General features: G+C 43.8%; 1 protein-coding gene across 1 annotated transcript in view; it reads right to left on the bottom strand.

The window, feature by feature from the left end:
• Positions 1–19,682, bottom strand: part of LOC129835530 (sperm acrosome developmental regulator-like) — a 56,201-nt gene that overhangs the window by 16,228 nt on the left and 20,291 nt on the right. Inside the window, exons 2-3 of the mRNA XM_055901204.1 lie at positions 3,996–4,694; positions 3,181–3,329 (exon numbers count right to left, since the gene is read on the bottom strand). Coding sequence (XP_055757179.1) covers positions 3,181–3,329; positions 3,996–4,694 — 848 coding nt within the window. The remainder of the gene's footprint in view (positions 1–3,180; positions 3,330–3,995; positions 4,695–19,682) is intronic.

The following is a 19,682-nucleotide window of genomic DNA, read 5'->3' as shown; positions in this document are numbered from 1 at the left end:
CAACTCTACCCCAGCCAGCTACCCTAACCCCACAGAGCCAGAGACCCAACTCTACCCCAGCCATCTACCCTAACCCCACAGAGCCAGATGAGACCCAACTCTACCCCAGCCATCTACCCTAACCCCACAGAGCCAGAGACCCAACTCTACCCCAGCCATCTACCCTAACCCCACAGAGCCAGAGACCCAACTCTACCCCAGCCAGCTACCCTAACCCCACAGAGCCAGAGACCCAACTCTAACCCAGCCAGCTACCCTAACCCCACAGAGCCAGAGACCCAACTCTAATCCAGCCAGCTACCCTAACCCCTAACCCCACAGAGCCAGAGACCCAACTCTACCCCAGCCATCTACCCTAACCCCACAGAGCCAGAGACCCAACTCTACCCCAGCCATCTACCCTAACCCCACAGAGCCAGAGACCCAACTCTACCCCAGCCATCTACCCTAACCCCACAGAGCCAGAGACCCAACTCTACCCCAGCCAGCTACCCTAACCCCACAGAGCCAGAGACCCAACTCTACCCCAGCCAGCTACCCTAACCCCACAGAGCCAGAGACCCAACTCTACCCCAGCCAGCTACCCTAACCCCACAGAGCCAGAGACCCAACTCTACCCCAGCCATCTACCCTAACCCCACAGAGCCAGAGACCCAACTCTACCCCAGCCATCTACCCTAACCCCTAACCCCACAGAGCCAGAGACCCAACTCTACCCCAGCCATCTACCCTAACCCCTAACCCCACAGAGCCAGAGACCCAACTCTAACCCAGCCAGCTACCCTAACCCCACAGAGCCAGAGACCCAACTCTACCCCAGCCAGCTACCCTAACCCCACAGAGCCAGAGACCCAACTCTACCCCAGCCATCTACCCTAACCCCACAGAGCCAGAGACCCAACTCTACCCCAGCCATCTACCCTAACCCCTAACCCCACAGAGCCAGAGACCCAACTCTAACCCAGCCATCTACCCTAACCCCACAGAGCCAGATGAGACCCAACTCTACCCCAGCCAGCTACCCTAACCCCACAGAGCCAGAGACCCAACTCTACCCCAGCCAGCTACCCTAACCCCTAACCCCACAGAGCCAGAGACCCAACTCTACCCCAGCCAGCTACCCTAACCCCACAGAGCCAGAGACCCAACTCTACCCCAGCCAGCTACCCTAACCCCACAGAGCCAGAGACCCAACTCTACCCCAGCCAGCTACCCTAACCCCACAGAGCCAGAGACCCAACTCTACCCCAGCCATCTACCCTAACCCCTAACCCCACAGAGCCAGAGACCCAACTCTACCCCAGCCATCTACCCTAACCCCACAGAGCCAGAGACCCAACTCTACCCCAGCCAGCTACCCTAACCCCACAGAGCCAGAGACCCAACTCTACCCCAGCCAGCTACCCTAACCCCTAACCCCACAGAGCCAGAGACCCAACTCTACCCCAGCCATCTACCCTAACCCCACAGAGCCAGAGACCCAACTCTACCCCAGCCAGCTACCCTAACCCCTAACCCCACAGAGCCAGAGACCCAACTCTACCCCAGCCATCTACCCTAACCCCACAGAGCCAGAGACCCAACTCTACCCCAGCCAGCTACCCTAACCCCTAACCCCACAGAGCCAGGGACCCAACTCTACCCCAGCCAGCTACCCTAACCCCACAGAGCCAGAGACCCAACTCTACCCCAGCCATCTACCCTAACCCCACAGAGCCAGAGACCCAACTCTACCCCAGCCATCTACCCTAACCCCACAGAGCCAGGGACCCAACTCTAACCCAGCCAGCTACCCTAACCCCTAACCCCACAGAGCCAGAGACCCAACTCTACCCCAGCCAGCTACCCTAACCCCTAACCCCACAGAGCCAGAGACCCAACTCTACCCCAGCCATCTACCCTAACCCCACAGAGCCAGAGACCCAACTCTACCCCAGCCATCTACCCTAACCCCACAGAGCCAGAGACCCAACTCTACCCCAGCCAGCTACCCTAACCCCACAGAGCCAGAGACCCAACTCTACCCCAGCCATCTACCCTAACCCCTAACCCCACAGAGCCAGAGACCCAACTCTACCCCAGCCATCTACCCTAACCCCTAACCCCACAGAGCCAGAGACCCAACTCTACCCAAGCCATCTACCCTAACCCCACAGAGCCAGAGACCCAACTCTACCCCAGCCATCTACCCTAACCCCTAACCCCACAGAGCCAGAGACCCAACTCTACCCCAGCCATCTACCCTAACCCCTAACCCCACAGAGCCAGAGACCCAACTCTACCCCAGCCATCTACCCTAACCCCTAACCCCACAGAGCCAGAGACCCAACTCTACCCCAGCCATCTACCCTAACCCCTAACCCCACAGAGCCAGAGACCCAACTCTACCCAAGCCATCTACCCTAACCCCTAACCCCACAGGGCCAGAGACCCAACTCTACCCCAGCCATCTACCCTAACCCCTAACCCCACAGAGCCAGAGACCCAACTCTACCCCAGCCATCTACCCTAACCCCTAACCCCACAGAGCCAGAGACCCAACTCTACCCCAGCCATCTACCCTAACCCCTAACCCCACAGAGCCAGAGACCCAACTCTACCCCAGCCATCTACCCTAACCCCTAACCCCACAGAGCCAGAGACCCAACTCTACCCCAGCCATCTACCCTAACCCCTAACCCCACAGAACCAGAGACCCAACTCTACCCCAGCCATCTACCCTAACCCCTAACCCCACAGAGCCAGAGACCCAACTCTACCCCAGCCATCTACCCTAACCCCTAACCCCACAGAGCCAGAGACCCAACTCTACCCCAGCCATCTACCCTAACCCCTAACCCCACAGAACCAGAGACCCAACTCTAATCCAGCCCCAGCCAGCTAGTCGAACACAGATGAGAGCAGGCTTTGTCTGTGGATTTAGATTCTCACGAGGGACCATTCTGCCTCTCCCACACACCACATTGTCCTGCACTCTCATTGGCTCACACAGGCACAACCTCACTTCCAAACCCCGCCCACTCAGTGCCTCAGCCAATGACAACGCGTGTTGCATTCTCAACTGCCCACCTGATTATCTCTGTAGCATAAAGAAACACAAGCTCTCCCACCCAACAGAAACATGACTGAGGTCAAATACACTCTCTGTCCCAGAGGGGGATCTAACACACACCCCCATACCTGTCATCCCCCGGCAGATGGAAGCCCCCCCCGGGGCCGAACATGGACCAGGCCGAAGGAGTCTGGATGGGAGTCAAACTGGGTGGGAACACACCATCTCTATCCTGTAGGGGGGAGCTGGGCTGGGAATGAGACACTCTCAACAGGGACTTTGCAGAGAGAGAGAGGAAACAGTGAACGCCTTCAAAACACCTCCGATTGGCAATGTAGGAAAGTCTGTGTGTGTGTGTGGTGTGTGTGTGTGTGTGTGGTGTGTGTGTGTGTGTGTGTCTGTGTGTGTGTGTCTGTGTGTGTGTGTGTGTGTGTCTGTGTGTGTGTGTGTGTGTGTGTGTGTGTGTGTGTTGTGTGTGTGTGTGTGTGTGTGTGTGTGTGTCTGTGTGTGTGTGTGTGGTGTGTGTGTGTGTGTCTGTGTGTGTGTGTGTGTGTGTGTGTGTGTGTGTGTGTGTGTCTGTGTGTGTGTGTGTGGTGTGTGTGTGTGTGGTGTGTGGTGTCTGTGTGTGTGTGGTGTGTGGTGTGTGGTGTCTGTGTGTGTGTGGTGTGTGGTGTGGTGTGTGTGGTGTGGTGTGTGTGTGTGGTGTGTGTGTGTGGTGTGTGTGTGTGTGTGTGTGGGTGTGTCTGTGTGTGTGTGTGTGTGTGTGGGTGTGTCTGTGTGTGGTGTGTGTGTGTGTGTGTGTGTGTGTGTGTGTGTGTGTGTGTGTGTGTGGTGTGTGTGTGTGTGGCGTGTGTGTGTGTGTGTGTGTGTGTGTGTGTGTGTGTGTGTGTGTGTGTGTGTGTGTGTGTGTGTGTGTGTGTGTGTGTGTGGTGTGCGTGCTCACCCTCCCGGTAGCGTCCACGTCCAGGCGTAGAGGAGGGGGGATCTTCCGTGGGCGGGGGCTGGGTGGAGGGGGCGTGGAGTCGACCAATCGTAAGTGGAGTCTGTCCAGGTGTGTGGGGGAGGACGGGCCGCTGTGGAGGAAGAGGGGTTTCAGGCCTCCAAACCCCTCCCCATCTGACCCTATTGGCTGGGCCAACAAGTGGGAGGTACCCTGAGAGTGCACAAGGTGTCCCGTCCTGAGAGCGCGCACGTTCCCCAGCAGCCTGCTTGTAGCCCCTCCCCTCTCTAGACCAATCCCCTCAAGCGACTCCAGAGAGTGGGCGTGTCTCATGCTGTCCATCACCCGTCTAAGCCCCAATCCTTCCTCTCGTTCCAGGAAGTCAGTGCAGGTCCATCGCCCCCGGTGATAGGGTTCTCCGTGGCCCTGGCCCAATCGGACGACTCGGAACCTGGATCCCTGCCCCGCGGCATCTTGGGAGCTGGATTTCCTCAGAGAGAGGGGAGTCGTCGGCTGGGAGGTGCTTCCCTGCAGGTGGGAGGGGCCAGGCTGGGAGGAAGCAGTGGATTGGCTGGAGGACGGAGGGGAGGGATTTGATTGGCTAGAGACCTGGGCAGGGGGTGGGGCTTCCCCAGAGCTCTGAGTGTAGTCTGACGTCACACTGGTAATCTGGAAGCCACTCCTCTTCTTCCCCCCACTCATCTAAAGAGACAGAGACACATAGTGAGAGCTGACAGACAGGACAGACAGGACAGACAGGACAGACCCCAGTGTGTGTGTCAGTAGGGCTAGGTGTTAGAGGTAGCAGGACAGACAGGACAGACAGGACAGACAGGACAGACCCCAGTGTGTGTGTCAGTAGGGCTAGGTGTTAGAGGTAGCAGGACAGACAGGACAGACAGGACAGACAGGACAGACCGCTGTGTGTGTGTCAGTAGGGCTAGGTGTTAGAGATAGCAGGTCAGACAGGACAGACAGGACAGACAGGACAGACCCCAGTGTGTGTGTCAGTAGGGCTAGGTGTTAGAGATAGCAGGACAGACAGGACAGACAGGACAGACCCCAGTGTGTGTGTCAGTAGGGCTAGGTGTTAGAGGTAGCAGGACAGACAGGACAGACAGGACAGACCCCAGTGTGTGTGTCAGTAGGGCTAGGTGTTAGAGGTAGCAGGACAGACAGGACAGACAGGACAGACCCCAGTGTGTGTGTCAGTAGGGCTAGGTGTTAGAGGTAGCAGGACAGACAGGACAGACAGGACAGACAGGACAGACCGCTGTGTGTGTGTCAGTAGGGCTAGGTGTTAGAGATAGCAGGTCAGACAGGACAGACAGGACAGACAGGACAGACCCCAGTGTGTGTGTCAGTAGGGCTAGGTGTTAGAGGTAGCAGGACAGACAGGACAGACAGGACAGACCCCAGTGTGTGTGTCAGTAGGGCTAGGTGTTAGAGGTAGCAGGACAGACAGGACAGACAGGACAGACCCCAGTGTGTGTGTCAGTAGGGCTAGGTGTTAGAGGTAGCAGGACAGACAGGACAGACAGGACAGACCCCAGTGTGTGTGTCAGTAGGGCTAGGTGTTAGAGGTAGCAGGACAGACAGGACAGACAGGACAGACCCCAGTGTGTGTGTCAGTAGGGCTAGGTGTTAGAGGTAGCAGGACAGACAGGACAGACAGGACAGACCCCAGTGTGTGTGTCAGTAGGGCTAGGTGTTAGAGGTAGCAGGACAGACAGGACAGACAGGACAGACAGGACAGACCGCTGTGTGTGTGTAGATAAGTTTGGGGTTAAGGTTACTGTTAACTGACAGTCTTAGGGTACAGCAGTCAACCACAGAGGGAGTGGCAGGGAGCAGCTATTGCACAACACTGGGCTAGCTGTGTGTGTGTGTGTGTGTGTGTGTGTGTGTGTGTGTGTGTGTGTGTGTGTGTGTGTGTGTGTGTGTGTGTGTGTGTGTGTGTGTGTGTGTGTGTGTGTGTGTGTGTGTGTGTATTCAGGTTGTGCAGCCTAGCACTGACAGATATAAACCAGTTTAGCACCAACGTTACTAAATAATTATTACTTAGAAGAACCAGGTGGTATTTCTGCTCAATGACATGACAAACACATGATCTCACAACACCTGGATAGGTGTTAAATCATATGATATAACAATCTGATACCTGGACAGGTGTTTAACATGTCAGCTAACCACATCATATGATACCTGGACAGGTGTTTAACATGTCAGCTAACCACATCATATGATACCTGGACAGGTGTTTAACATGTCAGCTAACCACATCATATGATACCTGGACAGGTGTTTAACATGTCAGCTAACCACATCATATGATACCTGGACAGGTGTTTAACATGTCAGCTAACCACATCATATGATACCTGGATAGGTGTTTAACATGTCAGCTAACCACATCATCCGATACCTGGACAGGTGTTAACATGTCAACTAACCACATCATATGATACCTGGACAGGTGTTAACATGTCAGCTAACCACATCATATGATACCTGGACAGGTGTTTAACATGTCAGCTAACCACATCATATGATACCTGGATAGGTGTTTAACATGTCAGCTAACCACATCATCCGATACCTGGACAGGTGTTAACATGTCAGCTAACCACATCATATGATACCTGGACAGGTGTTAACATGTCAGCTAACCACATCATATGATACCTGGACAGGTGTTAACATGTCAGCTAACCACATCATATGATACCTGGACAGGTGTTAACATGTCAGCTAACCACATCATATGATACCTGGACAGGTGTTAACATGTCAACTAACCACATCATATGATACCTGGACAGGTGTTTAACATGTCAGCTAACCACATCATATGATACCTGGATAGGTGTTAAACATGTCAGCTAACCACATCATATGATACCTGGACAGGTGTTAACATGTCAGCTAACCACATCATATGATACCTGGATAGGTGTTTAACATGTCAGCTAACCACATCATCCGATACCTGGACAGGTGTTAACATGTCAGCTAACCACATCATATGATACCTGGACAGGTGTTAACATGTCAGCTAACCACATCATCTGATACCTGGACAGGTGTTAACATGTCAACTAACCACATCATATGATACCTGGACAGGTGTTTAACATGTCAGCTAACCACATCATATGATACCTGGACAGGTGTTTAACATGTCAGCTAACCACATCATATGATACCTGGACAGGTGTTAACATGTCAGCTAACCACATCATATGATACCTGGACAGGTGTTAACATGTCAGCTAACCATATCATATGATACCTGGACAGGTGTTAACATGTCAACTAACCACATCATATGATACCTGGACAGGTGTTAACATGTCAGCTAACCACATCATATGATACCTGGATAGGTGTTAAACATGTCAGCTAACCACATCATATGATACCTGGACAGGTGTTAACATGTCAGCTAACCACATCATATGATACCTGGATAGGTGTTAGCATGTCAGCTAACCACATCATATGATACCTGGACAGGTGTTAACATGTCAGCTAACCACATCATATGATACCTGGACAGGTGTTTAACATGTCAGCTAACCACATCATATGATACCTGGATAGGTGTTTAACATGTCAGCTAACCACATCATATGATACCTGGACAGGTGTTAACATGTCAGCTAACCACATCATATGATACCTGGATAGGTGTTAACATGTCAGCTAACCACATCATATGATACCTGGACAGGTGTTAACATGTCAGCTAACCACATCATATGATACCTGGACAGGTGTTTAACATGTCAGCTAACCACATCATATGATACCTGGACAGGTGTTAACATGTCAGCTAACCACATCATATGATACCTGGATAGGTGTTAACATGTCAGCTAACCACATCATATGATACCTGGACAGGTGTTAACATGTCAGCTAACCACATCATATGATACCTGGATAGGTGTTTAACATGTCAGCTAACCACATCATATGATACCTGGACAGGTGTTAACATGTCAGCTAACCACATCATATGATACCTGGACAGGTGTTTAACATGTCAGCTAACCACATCATATGATACCTGGACAGGTGTTAACATGTCAGCTAACCACATCATATGATACCTGGATAGGTGTTAAACATGTCAGCTAACCACTTCATATGATACCTGGACAGGTGGTAACATGTCAGCTAACCACATCATATGATACCTGGACAGGTGTTAACATGTCAGCTAACCACATCATATGATACCTGGACAGGTGTTAACATGTCAGCTAACCACATCATATGATACCTGGACAGGTGTTTACATGTCAGCTAACCACATCATATGATACCTGGACAGGTGTTTAACATGTCAGCTAACCACATCATATGATACCTGGACAGGTGTTAACATGTCAGCTAACCACATCATATGATACCTGGACAGGTGTTTAACATGTCAGCTAACCACATCATATGATACCTGGACAGGTGTTAACATGTCAGCTAACCACATCATCTGATACCTGGACAGGTGTTAACATGTCAACTAACCACATCATATGATACCTGGACAGGTGTTAACATGTCAGCTAACCACATCATATGATACCTGGACAGGTGTTTAACATGTCAGCTAACCACATCATATGATACCTGGACAGGTGTTTAACATGTCAGCTAACCACATCATATGATACCTGGACAGGTGTTAACATGTCAGCTAACCACATCATCCGATACCTGGACAGGTGTTAACATGTCAGCTAACCACATCATATGATACCTGGACAGGTGTTTAACATGTCAGCTAACCACATCATATGATACCTGGACAGGTGTTAACATGTCAGCTAACCACATCATATGATACCTGGACAGGTGTTAACATGTCAGCTAACCACATCATATGATACCTGGACAGGTGTTAACATGTCAGCTAACCACATCATATGATACCTGGAAAAGGTGTTAACATGTCAGCTAACCACATCATATGATACCTGGACAGGTGTTAACATGTCAGCTAACCACATCATATGATACCTGGACAGGTGTTAACATGTCAACTAACCACATCTAGGCCAGTGGTAATCTTTATAACATTTTAAGCAAAATAACATTGAGTGATATTTGCGCACCTCACTCACCCAGAACAGGAAGCTCTACAGTCTATATCATAACTAGACCAGTTGGTAACTCTACAGTCTATATCATAACTAGACCAGTTAACTCTACAGTCTATATCATAACCAGTTGTTAACTAGTCTGTGTATCATACCTACAGTAGGACAGCTGTTAACTAGTCTGTGTATCATACCTACAGTAGGACAGCTGTTAACTAGTCTGTGTATCATACCTACAGTAGGACAGCTGTTAACTAGTCTGTGTATCATACCTACAGTAAACCAGCTGTTAACTAGTCTGTGTATCATACCTACAGTAAACCAGTTGTTAACTAGTCTGTGTATCACACCTACAGTAAACCAGTTGTTAACTAGTCTGTGTATCATACCTACAGTAAACCAGGTGTTAACTAGTCTGTGTATCATACCTACAGTAAACCAGTTGTTAACTAGTCTGTGTATCATACCTACAGTAAACCAGTTGTTAACTAGTCTGTGTATCATACCTACAGTAGGACAGTTGTTAACTAGTCTGTGTATCATACCTACAGTAGGACAGTTGTTAACTAGTCTGTGTATCATACCTACAGTAAACCAGCTGTTAACTAGTCTGTGTATCATACCTATAGTAAACCAGTTGTTAACTAGTCTGTGTATCATACCTACAGTAAACCAGTTGTTAACTAGTCTGTGTATCATACCTACAGTAAACCAGTTGTTAACTAGTCTGTGTATCATACCTACAGTAAACCAGTTGTTAACTAGTCTGTGTATCATACCTACAGTAGGACAGCTGTTAACTAGTCTGTGTATCATACCTACAGTAGGACAGTTGTTAACTAGTCTGTGTATCATATGTGTATCATACCTACAGTAAACCAGTTGTTAACTAGTCTGTGTATCATACCTACAGTAAACCAGCTGTTAACTAGTCTGTGTATCATACCTACAGTAAACCAGTTGTTAACTAGTCTGTGTATCATACCTACAGTCGGCCAGTTGTTAACTAGTCTGTGTATCATACCTACAGTAAACCAGCTGTTAACTAGTCTGTGTATCATACCTACAGTAAACCAGGTGTTAACTAGTCTGTGCATCATACCTACAGTAAACCAGTTGTTAACTAGTCTGTGTATCATACCTACAGTCGGCCAGTTGTTAACTAGTCTGTGTATCATACCTACAGTAAACCAGCTGTTAACTAGTCTGTGTATCATACCTACAGTAAACCAGGTGTTAACTAGTCTGTGCATCATACCTACAGTAAACCAGTTGTTAACTAGTCTGTGTATCATACCTACAGTAAACCAGTTGTTAACTAGTCTGTGTATCATACCTACAGTAGGACAGGTGTTAACTAGTCTGTGTATCATACCTACAGTAAACCAGTTGTTAACTAGTCTGTGTATCATACCTACAGTAAACCAGTTGTTAACTAGTCTGTGTATCATACCTACAGTAAACCAGTTGTTAACTAGTCTGTGTATCATACCTACAGTAAACCAGTTGTTAACTAGTCTATGTATCATACCTACAGTAAACCGGTTGTTAACTAGTCTGTGTATCATACCTACAGTAAACCAGTTGTTAACTAGTCTGTGTATCATACCTACAGTAAACCAGTTGTTAACTAGTCTGTGTATCATACCTACAGTAAACCAGTTGTTAACTAGTCTGTGTATCATACCTACAGTAAACCAGTTGTTAACTAGTCTGTGTATCATACCTACAGTAGGACAGGTGTTAACTAGTCTGTGTATCATACCTACAGTAAACCAGTTGTTAACTACTCTGTGTATCATACCTACAGTAGGACAGTTGTTAACTAGTCTGTGTATCATACCTACAGTAAACCAGTTGTTAACTAGTCTGTGTATCATACCTACAGTAAACCAGTTGTTAACTAGTCTGTGTATCATATCTACAGTAAACCAGTTGTTAACTAGTCTGTGTATCATACCTACAGTAAACCAGCTGATAACTAGTCTGTGTATCATACCTACAGTAAACCAGGTGTTAACTAGTCTGTGTATCATACCTACAGTAAACCAGCTGTTAACTAGTCTGTGTATCATACCTACAGTAAACCAGTTGTTAACTAGTCTGTGTATCATACCTACAGTAAACCAGTTGTTAACTAGTCTGTGTATCATACCTACAGTAAACCAGTTGTTAACTAGTCTGTGTATCATACCTACAGTAAACCAGTTGTTAACTAGTCTGTGTATCATACCTACAGTAAACCAGTTGTTAACTAGTCTGTGTATCATACCTACAGTAAACCAGTTGTTAACTAGTCTGTGTATCATACCTACAGTAGGACAGGTGTTAACTAGTCTGTGTATCATACCTACAGTCGGCCAGTTGTTAAGTAGTCTGTGTATCATACCTACAGTAAACCAGCTGTTAACTAGTCTGTGTATCATACCTACAGTAAACCAGTTGTTAACTAGTCTGTGTATCATACCTACAGTAAACCAGTTGTTAACTAGTCTGTGTATCATACCTACAGTAGGACAGGTGTTAACTAGTCTGTGTATCATACCTACAGTAAACCAGTTGTTAACTAGTCTGTGTATCATACCTACAGTAAACCAGTTGTTAACTAGTCTGTGTATCATACCTACAGTAAACCAGTTGTTAACTAGTCTGTGTATCATACCTACAGTAAACCAGTTGTTAACTAGTCTGTGTATCATACCTACAGTAAACCAGTTGTTAACTAGTCTGTGTATCATACCTACAGTAAACCAGCTGTTAACTAGTCTGTGTATCATACCTACAGTAAACCAGTTGTTAACTAGTCTGTGTATCATACCTACAGTAAAACAGTTGTTAACTAGTCTGTGTATCATACCTACAGTAAACCAGTTGTTAACTAGTCTGTGTATCATACCTACAGTAAACCAGTTGTTAACTAGTCTGTGTATCATACCTACAGTAAACCAGTTGTTAACTAGTCTATGTATCATACCTACAGTAAACCAGTTGTTAACTAGTCTGTGTATCATACCTACAGTAAACCAGCTGTTAACTAGTGTGTGTATCATACCTAAAGTAAACCAGTTGTTAACTAGTCTGTGTATCATACCTACAGTAAACCAGTTGTTAACTAGTCTGTGTATCATACCTACAGTAAACCAGTTGTTAACTAGTCTGTGTATCATACCTACAGTAAACCAGTTGTTAACTAGTCTGTGTATCATACCTACAGTAAACCAGTTGTTAACTAGTCTGTGTATCATACCTACAGTAAACCAGTTGTTAACTAGTCTGTGTATCATACCTACAGTAAACCAGGTGTTAACTAGTCTGTGTATCATACCTACAGTAAACCAGTTGTTAACTAGTCTGTGTATCATACCTACAGTAGGACAGGTGTTAACTAGTCTGTGTATCATACCTACAGTAAACCAGTTGTTAACTACTCTGTGTATCATACCTACAGTAGGACAGTTGTTAACTAGTCTGTGTATCATACCTACAGTAAACCAGTTGTTAACTAGTCTGTGTATCATACCTACAGTAGGACAGGTGTTAACTAGTCTGTGTATCATACCTACAGTAAACCAGTTGTTAACTACTCTGTGTATCATACCTACAGTAGGACAGTTGTTAACTAGTCTGTGTATCATACCTACAGTAAACCAGTTGTTAACTAGTCTGTGTATCATACCTACAGTAAACCAGTTGTTAACTAGTCTGTGTATCATATCTACAGTAAACCAGTTGTTAACTAGTCTGTGTATCATACCTACAGTAAACCAGCTGATAACTAGTCTGTGTATCATACCTACAGTAAACCAGGTGTTAACTAGTCTGTGTATCATACCTACAGTAAACCAGTTGTTAACTAGTCTGTGTATCATACCTACAGTAAACCAGTTGTTAACTAGTCTGTGTATCATACCTACAGTAAACCAGTTGTTAACTAGTCTGTGTATCATACCTACAGTAAACCAGTTGTTAACTAGTCTGTGTATCATACCTACAGTAAACCAGTTGTTAACTAGTCTGTGTATCATACCTACAGTAAACCAGTTGTTAACTAGTCTGTGTATCATACCTACATTTGGCCAGTTGTTAACTAGTCTGTGTATCATACCTACAGTAAACCAGCTGTTAACTAGTCTGTGTATCATACCTACAGTAAACCAGGTGTTAACTAGTCTGTGTATCATACCTACAGTAAACCAGTTGTTAACTAGTCTGTGTATCATACCTACAGTAAACCAGTTGTTAACTAGTCTGTGTATCATACCTACAGTAGGACAGGTGTTAACTAGTCTGTGTATCATACCTACAGTAGGACAGGTGTTAACTAGTCTGTGTATCATACCTACAGTAAACCAGTTGTTAACTAGTCTGTGTATCATACCTACAGTAAACCAGTTGTTAACTAGTCTGTGTATCATACCTACAGTAAACCAGTTGTTAACTAGTCTGTGTATCATACCTACAGTAAACCAGTTGTTAACTAGTCTATGTATCATACCTAGAGTAAACCAGTTGTTAACTAGTCTGTGTATCATACCTACAGTAAACCAGCTGTTAACTAGTCTGTGTATCATACCTAAAGTAAACCAGTTGGTAACTAGTCTGTGTATCATACCTACAGTAAACCAGTTGTTAACTAGTCTGTGTATCATACCTACAGTAAACCAGTTGTTAACTAGTCTGTGTATCATACCTACAGTAAACCAGTTGTTAACTAGTCTGTGTATCATACCTACAGTAAACCAGTTGTTAACTAGTCTGTGTATCATACCTACAGTAAACCAGTTGTTAACTAGTCTGTGTATCATACCTACAGTAAACCAGTTGTTAACTAGTCTGTGTATCATACCTACAGTAAACCAGGTGTTAACTAGTCTGTGTATCATACCTACAGTAAACCAGTTGTTAACTAGTCTGTGTATCATACCTACAGTAAACCAGTTGTTAACTAGTCTGTGTATCATACCTACAGTAAACCAGTTGTTAACTAGTCTATGTATCATACCTAGAGTAAACCAGTTGTTAACTAGTCTGTGTATCATACCTACAGTAAACCAGCTGTTAACTAGTCTGTGTATCATACCTAAAGTAAACCAGTTGGTAACTAGTCTGTGTATCATACCTACAGTAAACCAGTTATTAACTAGTCTGTGTATCATACCTACAGTAAACCAGTTGTTAACTAGTCTGTGTATCATACCTACAGTAAACCAGTTGTTAACTAGTCTGTGTATCATACCTACAGTAAACCAGTTGTTAACTAGTCTGTGTATCATACCTACAGTAAACCAGTTGTTAACTAGTCTGTGTATCATACCTACAGTAAACCAGGTGTTAACTAGTCTGTGTATCATACCTACAGTAAACCAGTTGTTAACTAGTCTGTGTATCATACCTACAGTAGGACAGGTGTTAACTAGTCTGTGTATCATACCTACAGTAAACCAGTTGTTAACTACTCTGTGTATCATACCTACAGTAGGACAGTTGTTAACTAGTCTGTGTATCATACCTACAGTAAACCAGTTGTTAACTAGTCTGTGTATCATACCTACAGTAGGACAGGTGTTAACTAGTCTGTGTATCATACCTACAGTAAACCAGTTGTTAACTACTCTGTGTATCATACCTACAGTAGGACAGTTGTTAACTAGTCTGTGTATCATACCTACAGTAAACCAGTTGTTAACTAGTCTGTGTATCATACCTACAGTAAACCAGTTGTTAACTAGTCTGTGTATCATACCTACAGTAAACCAGTTGTTAACTAGTCTGTGTATCATACCTACAGTAGGACAGCTGTTAACTAGTCTGTGTATCATACCTACAGTAAACCAGTTGTTAACTAGTCTGTGTATCATACCTACAGTAGGACAGGTGTTAACTAGTCTGTGTATCATACCTACAGTAAACCAGGTGTTAACTAGTCTGTGTATCATACCTACAGTAAACCAGTTGTTAACTAGTCTGTATCATACCTACAGTAAACCAGTTGTTAACTAGTCTGTGTATCATACCTACAGTAAACCAGTTGTTAACTAGTCTGTGTATCATACCTACAGTAAACCAGTTGTTAACTAGTCTGTGTATCATACCTACAGTAAACCAGTTGTTAACTAGTCTGTGTATCATACCTACAGTAAACCAGTTGTTAACTAGTCTGTGTATCATACCTACAGTAAACCAGTTGTTAACTAGTCTGTGTATCATACCTACAGTAGGACAGCTGTTAACTAGTCTGTGTATCATACCTACAGTAAACCAGCTGTTAACTAGTCTGTGTATCATACCTACAGTAAACCAGTTGTTAACTAGTCTGTGTATCATACCTACAGTAAACCAGTTGTTAACTAGTCTGTGTATCATATCTACAGTAAACCAGTTGTTAACTAGTCTGTGTATCATACCTACAGTAAACCAGTTGGTAACTAGTCTGTGTATCATACCTACAGTAAACCAGTTGTTAACTAGTCTGTGTATCATACCTACAGTAAACCAGTTGTTAACTAGTCTGTGTATCATACCTACAGTAGGACAGGTGTTAACTAGTCTGTGTATCATACCTACAGTAAACCAGTTGTTAACTAGTCTGTGTATCATACCTACAGTAGGACAGTTGTTAACTAGTCTGTGTATCATACCTACAGTAGGACAGGTGTTAACTAGTCTGTGTATCATACCTACAGTAAACCAGTTGTTAACTACTCTGTGTATCATACCTACAGTAGGACAGGTGTTAACTAGTCTGTGTATCATACCTACAGTAAACCAGTTGTTAACTAGTCTGTGTATCATACCTACAGTAGGACAGGTGTTAACTAGTCTGTGTATCATACCTACAGTAAACCAGTTGTTACCTACTCTGTGTATCATACCTACAGTAGGACAGTTGTTAACTAGTCTGTGTATCATACCTACAGTAAACCAGTTGTTAACTAGTCTGTGTATCATACCTACAGTAAACCAGTTGTTAACTAGTCTGTGTATCATATCTACAGTAAACCAGTTGTTAACTAGTCTGTGTATCATACCTACAGTAAACCAGCTGATAACTAGTCTGTGTATCATACCTACAGTAAACCAGGTGTTAACTAGTCTGTGTATCATACCTACAGTAAACCAGCTGTTAACTAGTCTGTGTATCATACCTACAGTAAACCAGTTGTTAACTAGTCTGTGTATCATACCTACAGTAAACCAGTTGTTAACTAGTCTGTGTATCATACCTACAGTAAACCAGTTGTTAACTAGTCTGTGTATCATACCTACAGTAAACCAGTTGTTAACTAGTCTGTGTATCATACCTACAGTAAACCAGTTGTTAACTAGTCTGTGTATCATACCTACAGTAAACCAGTTGTTAACTAGTCTGTGTATCATACCTACAGTAAACCAGTTGTTAACTAGTCTGTGTATCATACCTACAGTAAACCAGTTGTTAACTAGTCTGTGTATCATACCTACAGTAGGACAGTTGTTAACTAGTCTGTGTATCATACCTACAGTAGGACAGTTGTTAACTAGTCTGTGTATCATACCTACAGTAAACCAGGTGTTAACTAGGCTGTGTATCATACCTACAGTAAACCAGTTGTTAACTAGTCTGTGTATCATACCTACAGTAAACCAGTTGTTAACTAGTCTGTGTATCATACCTACAGTAAACCAGCTGTTAACTAGTCTGTGTATCATACCTACAGTAAACCAGTTGTTAACTAGTCTGTGTATCATACCTACAGTCGGCCAGTTGTTAACTAGTCTGTGTATCATAACTACAGTAAACCAGCTGTTAACTAGTCTGTGTATCATACCTACAGTAAACCAGGTGTTAACTAGTCTGTGTATCATACCTACAGTAAACCAGTTGTTAACTAGTCTGTGTATCATACCTACAGTAAACCAGTTGTTAACTAGTCTGTGTATCATACCTACAGTAGGACAGGTGTTAACTAGTCTGTGTATCATACCTACAGTAAACCAGTTGTTAACTAGTCTGTGTATCATACCTACAGTAAACCAGTTGTTAACTAGTCTGTGTATCATACCTACAGTAAACCAGCTGTTAACTAGTCTGTGTATCATACCTACAGTAAACCAGTTATTAACTAGTCTGTGTATCATACCTACAGTCAGCCAGTTGTTAACTAGTCTGTGTATCATACCTACAGTAAACCAGCTGTTAACTAGTCTGTGTATCATACCTACAGTAAACCAGGTGTTAACTAGTCTGTGTATCATACCTACAGTAAACCAGTTGTTAACTAGTCTGTGTATCATACCTACAGTAGGACCAGTTGTTAACTAGTCTGTGTATCATACCTACAGTAAACCAGTTGTTAACTAGTCTGTGTATCATACCTACAGTAAACCAGTTGTTAACTAGTCTGTGTATCATATCTACAGTAAACCAGTTGTTAACTAGTCTGTGTATCATACCTACAGTAAACCAGCTGATAACTAGTCTGTGTATCATACCTACAGTAAACCAGGTGTTAACTAGTCTGTGTATCATACCTACAGTAAACCAGTTGTTAACTAGTCTGTGTATCATACCTACAGTAAACCAGTTGTTAACTAGTCTGTGTATCATACCTACAGTAAACCAGTTGTTAACTAGTCTGTGTATCATACCTACAGTCGGCCAGTTGTTAACTAGTCTGTGTATCATACCTACAGTAAACCAGCTGTTAACTAGTCTGTGTATCATACCTACAGTAAACCAGGTGTTAACTAGTCTGTGTATCATACCTACAGTAAACCAGTTGTTAACTAGTCTGTGTATCATACCTACAGTAAACCAGTTGTTAACTAGTCTGTGTATCATACCTACAGTAGGACAGGTGTTAACTAGTCTGTGTATCATACCTACAGTAGGACAGGTGTTAACTAGTCTGTGTATCATACCTACAGTAAACCAGTTGTTAACTAGTCTGTGTATCATTCCTACAGTAAACCAGTTGTTAACTAGTCTGTGTATCATACCTACAGTAAACCAGTTGTTAACTAGTCTGTGTATCATACCTACAGTAAACCAGTTGTTAACTAGTCTGTGTATCATACCTACAGTAAACCAGTTGTTAACTAGTCTGTGTATCATACCTACAGTAAACCAGCTGTTAACTAGTCTGTGTATCATACCTAAAGTAAACCAGTTGGTAACTAGTCTGTGTATCATACCTACAGTAAACCAGTTGTTAACTAGTCTGTGTATCATACCTACAGTAAACCAGTTGTTAACTAGTCTGTGTATCATACCTACAGTAAACCAGCTGTTAACTAGTCTGTGTATCATACCTACAGTAAACCAGTTGTTAACTAGTCTGTGTATCATACCTACAGTAAACCAGTTGTTAACTAGTCTGTGTATCATACCTACAGTAGGACAGTTGTTAACTAGTCTGTGTATCATACCTACAGTAAACCAGTTGTTAACTAGTCTGTGTATCATACCTACAGTAGGACAGGTGTTAACTAGTCTGTGTATCATACCTACAGTAAACCAGTTGTTAACTACTCTGTGTATCATACCTACAGTAGGACAGTTGTTAACTAGTCTGTGTATCATACCTACAGTAAACCAGGTGTTAACTAGTCTGTGTATCATACCTACAGTAAACCAGTTGTTAACTAGTCTGTGTATCATACCTACAGTAAACCAGCTGTTAACTAGTGTGTGTATCATACCTACAGTAAACCAGTTGTTAACTAGTCTGTGTATCATACCTACAGTAAACCAGTTGTTAACTAGTCTGTGTATCATACCTACAGTAAACCAGTTGTTAACTAGTCTGTGTATCATACCTACAGTAAACCAGTTGTTAACTAGTCTGTGTATCATACCTACAGTAAACCAGTTGTTAACTAGTCTGTGTATCATACCTACAGTAGGACAGCTGTTAACTAGTCTGTGTATCATACCTACAGTAAACCAGTTGTTAACTAGTCTGTGTATCATACCTACAGTAGGACAGGTGTTAACTAGTCTGTGTATCATACCTACAGTAAACCAGGTGTTAACTAGTCTGTGTATCATACCTACAGTAAACCAGTTGTTAACTAGTCTGTGTATCATACCTACAGTAAACCAGTTGTTAACTAGTCTGTGTATCATACCTACAGTAAACCAGTTGTTAACTAGTCTGTGTATCATACCTACAGTAAACCAGTTGTTAACTAGTCTATGTATCATACCTAGAGTAAACCAGTTGTTAACTAGTCTGTGTATCATACCTACAGTAGGACAGGTGTTAACTAGTCTGTGTATCATACCTACAGTAAACCAGTTGTTAACTAGTCTGTGTATCATACCTACAGTAAACCAGTTGTTAACTAGTCTGTGTATCATACCTACAGTAAACCAGTTGTTAACTAGTCTGTGTATCATACCTACAGTAAACCAGTTGTTAACTAGTCTATGTATCATACCTAGAGTAAACCAGTTGTTAACTAGTCTGTGTATCATACCTACAGTAAACCAGCTGTTAACTAGTCTGTGTATCATACCTAAAGTAAACCAGTTGGTAACTAGTCTGTGTATCATACCTACAGTAAACCAGTTGTTAACTAGTCTGTGTATCATACCTACAGT

The sequence above is a fragment of the Salvelinus fontinalis genome, chromosome 36 (assembly GCF_029448725.1).
Source record: "Salvelinus fontinalis isolate EN_2023a chromosome 36, ASM2944872v1, whole genome shotgun sequence".
NCBI classification, from domain to species: domain Eukaryota; kingdom Metazoa; phylum Chordata; class Actinopteri; order Salmoniformes; family Salmonidae; genus Salvelinus; species Salvelinus fontinalis.
Note: the sequence above shows the minus strand (reverse complement) of the source record. Positions and strands in the feature narration are given on the sequence as shown.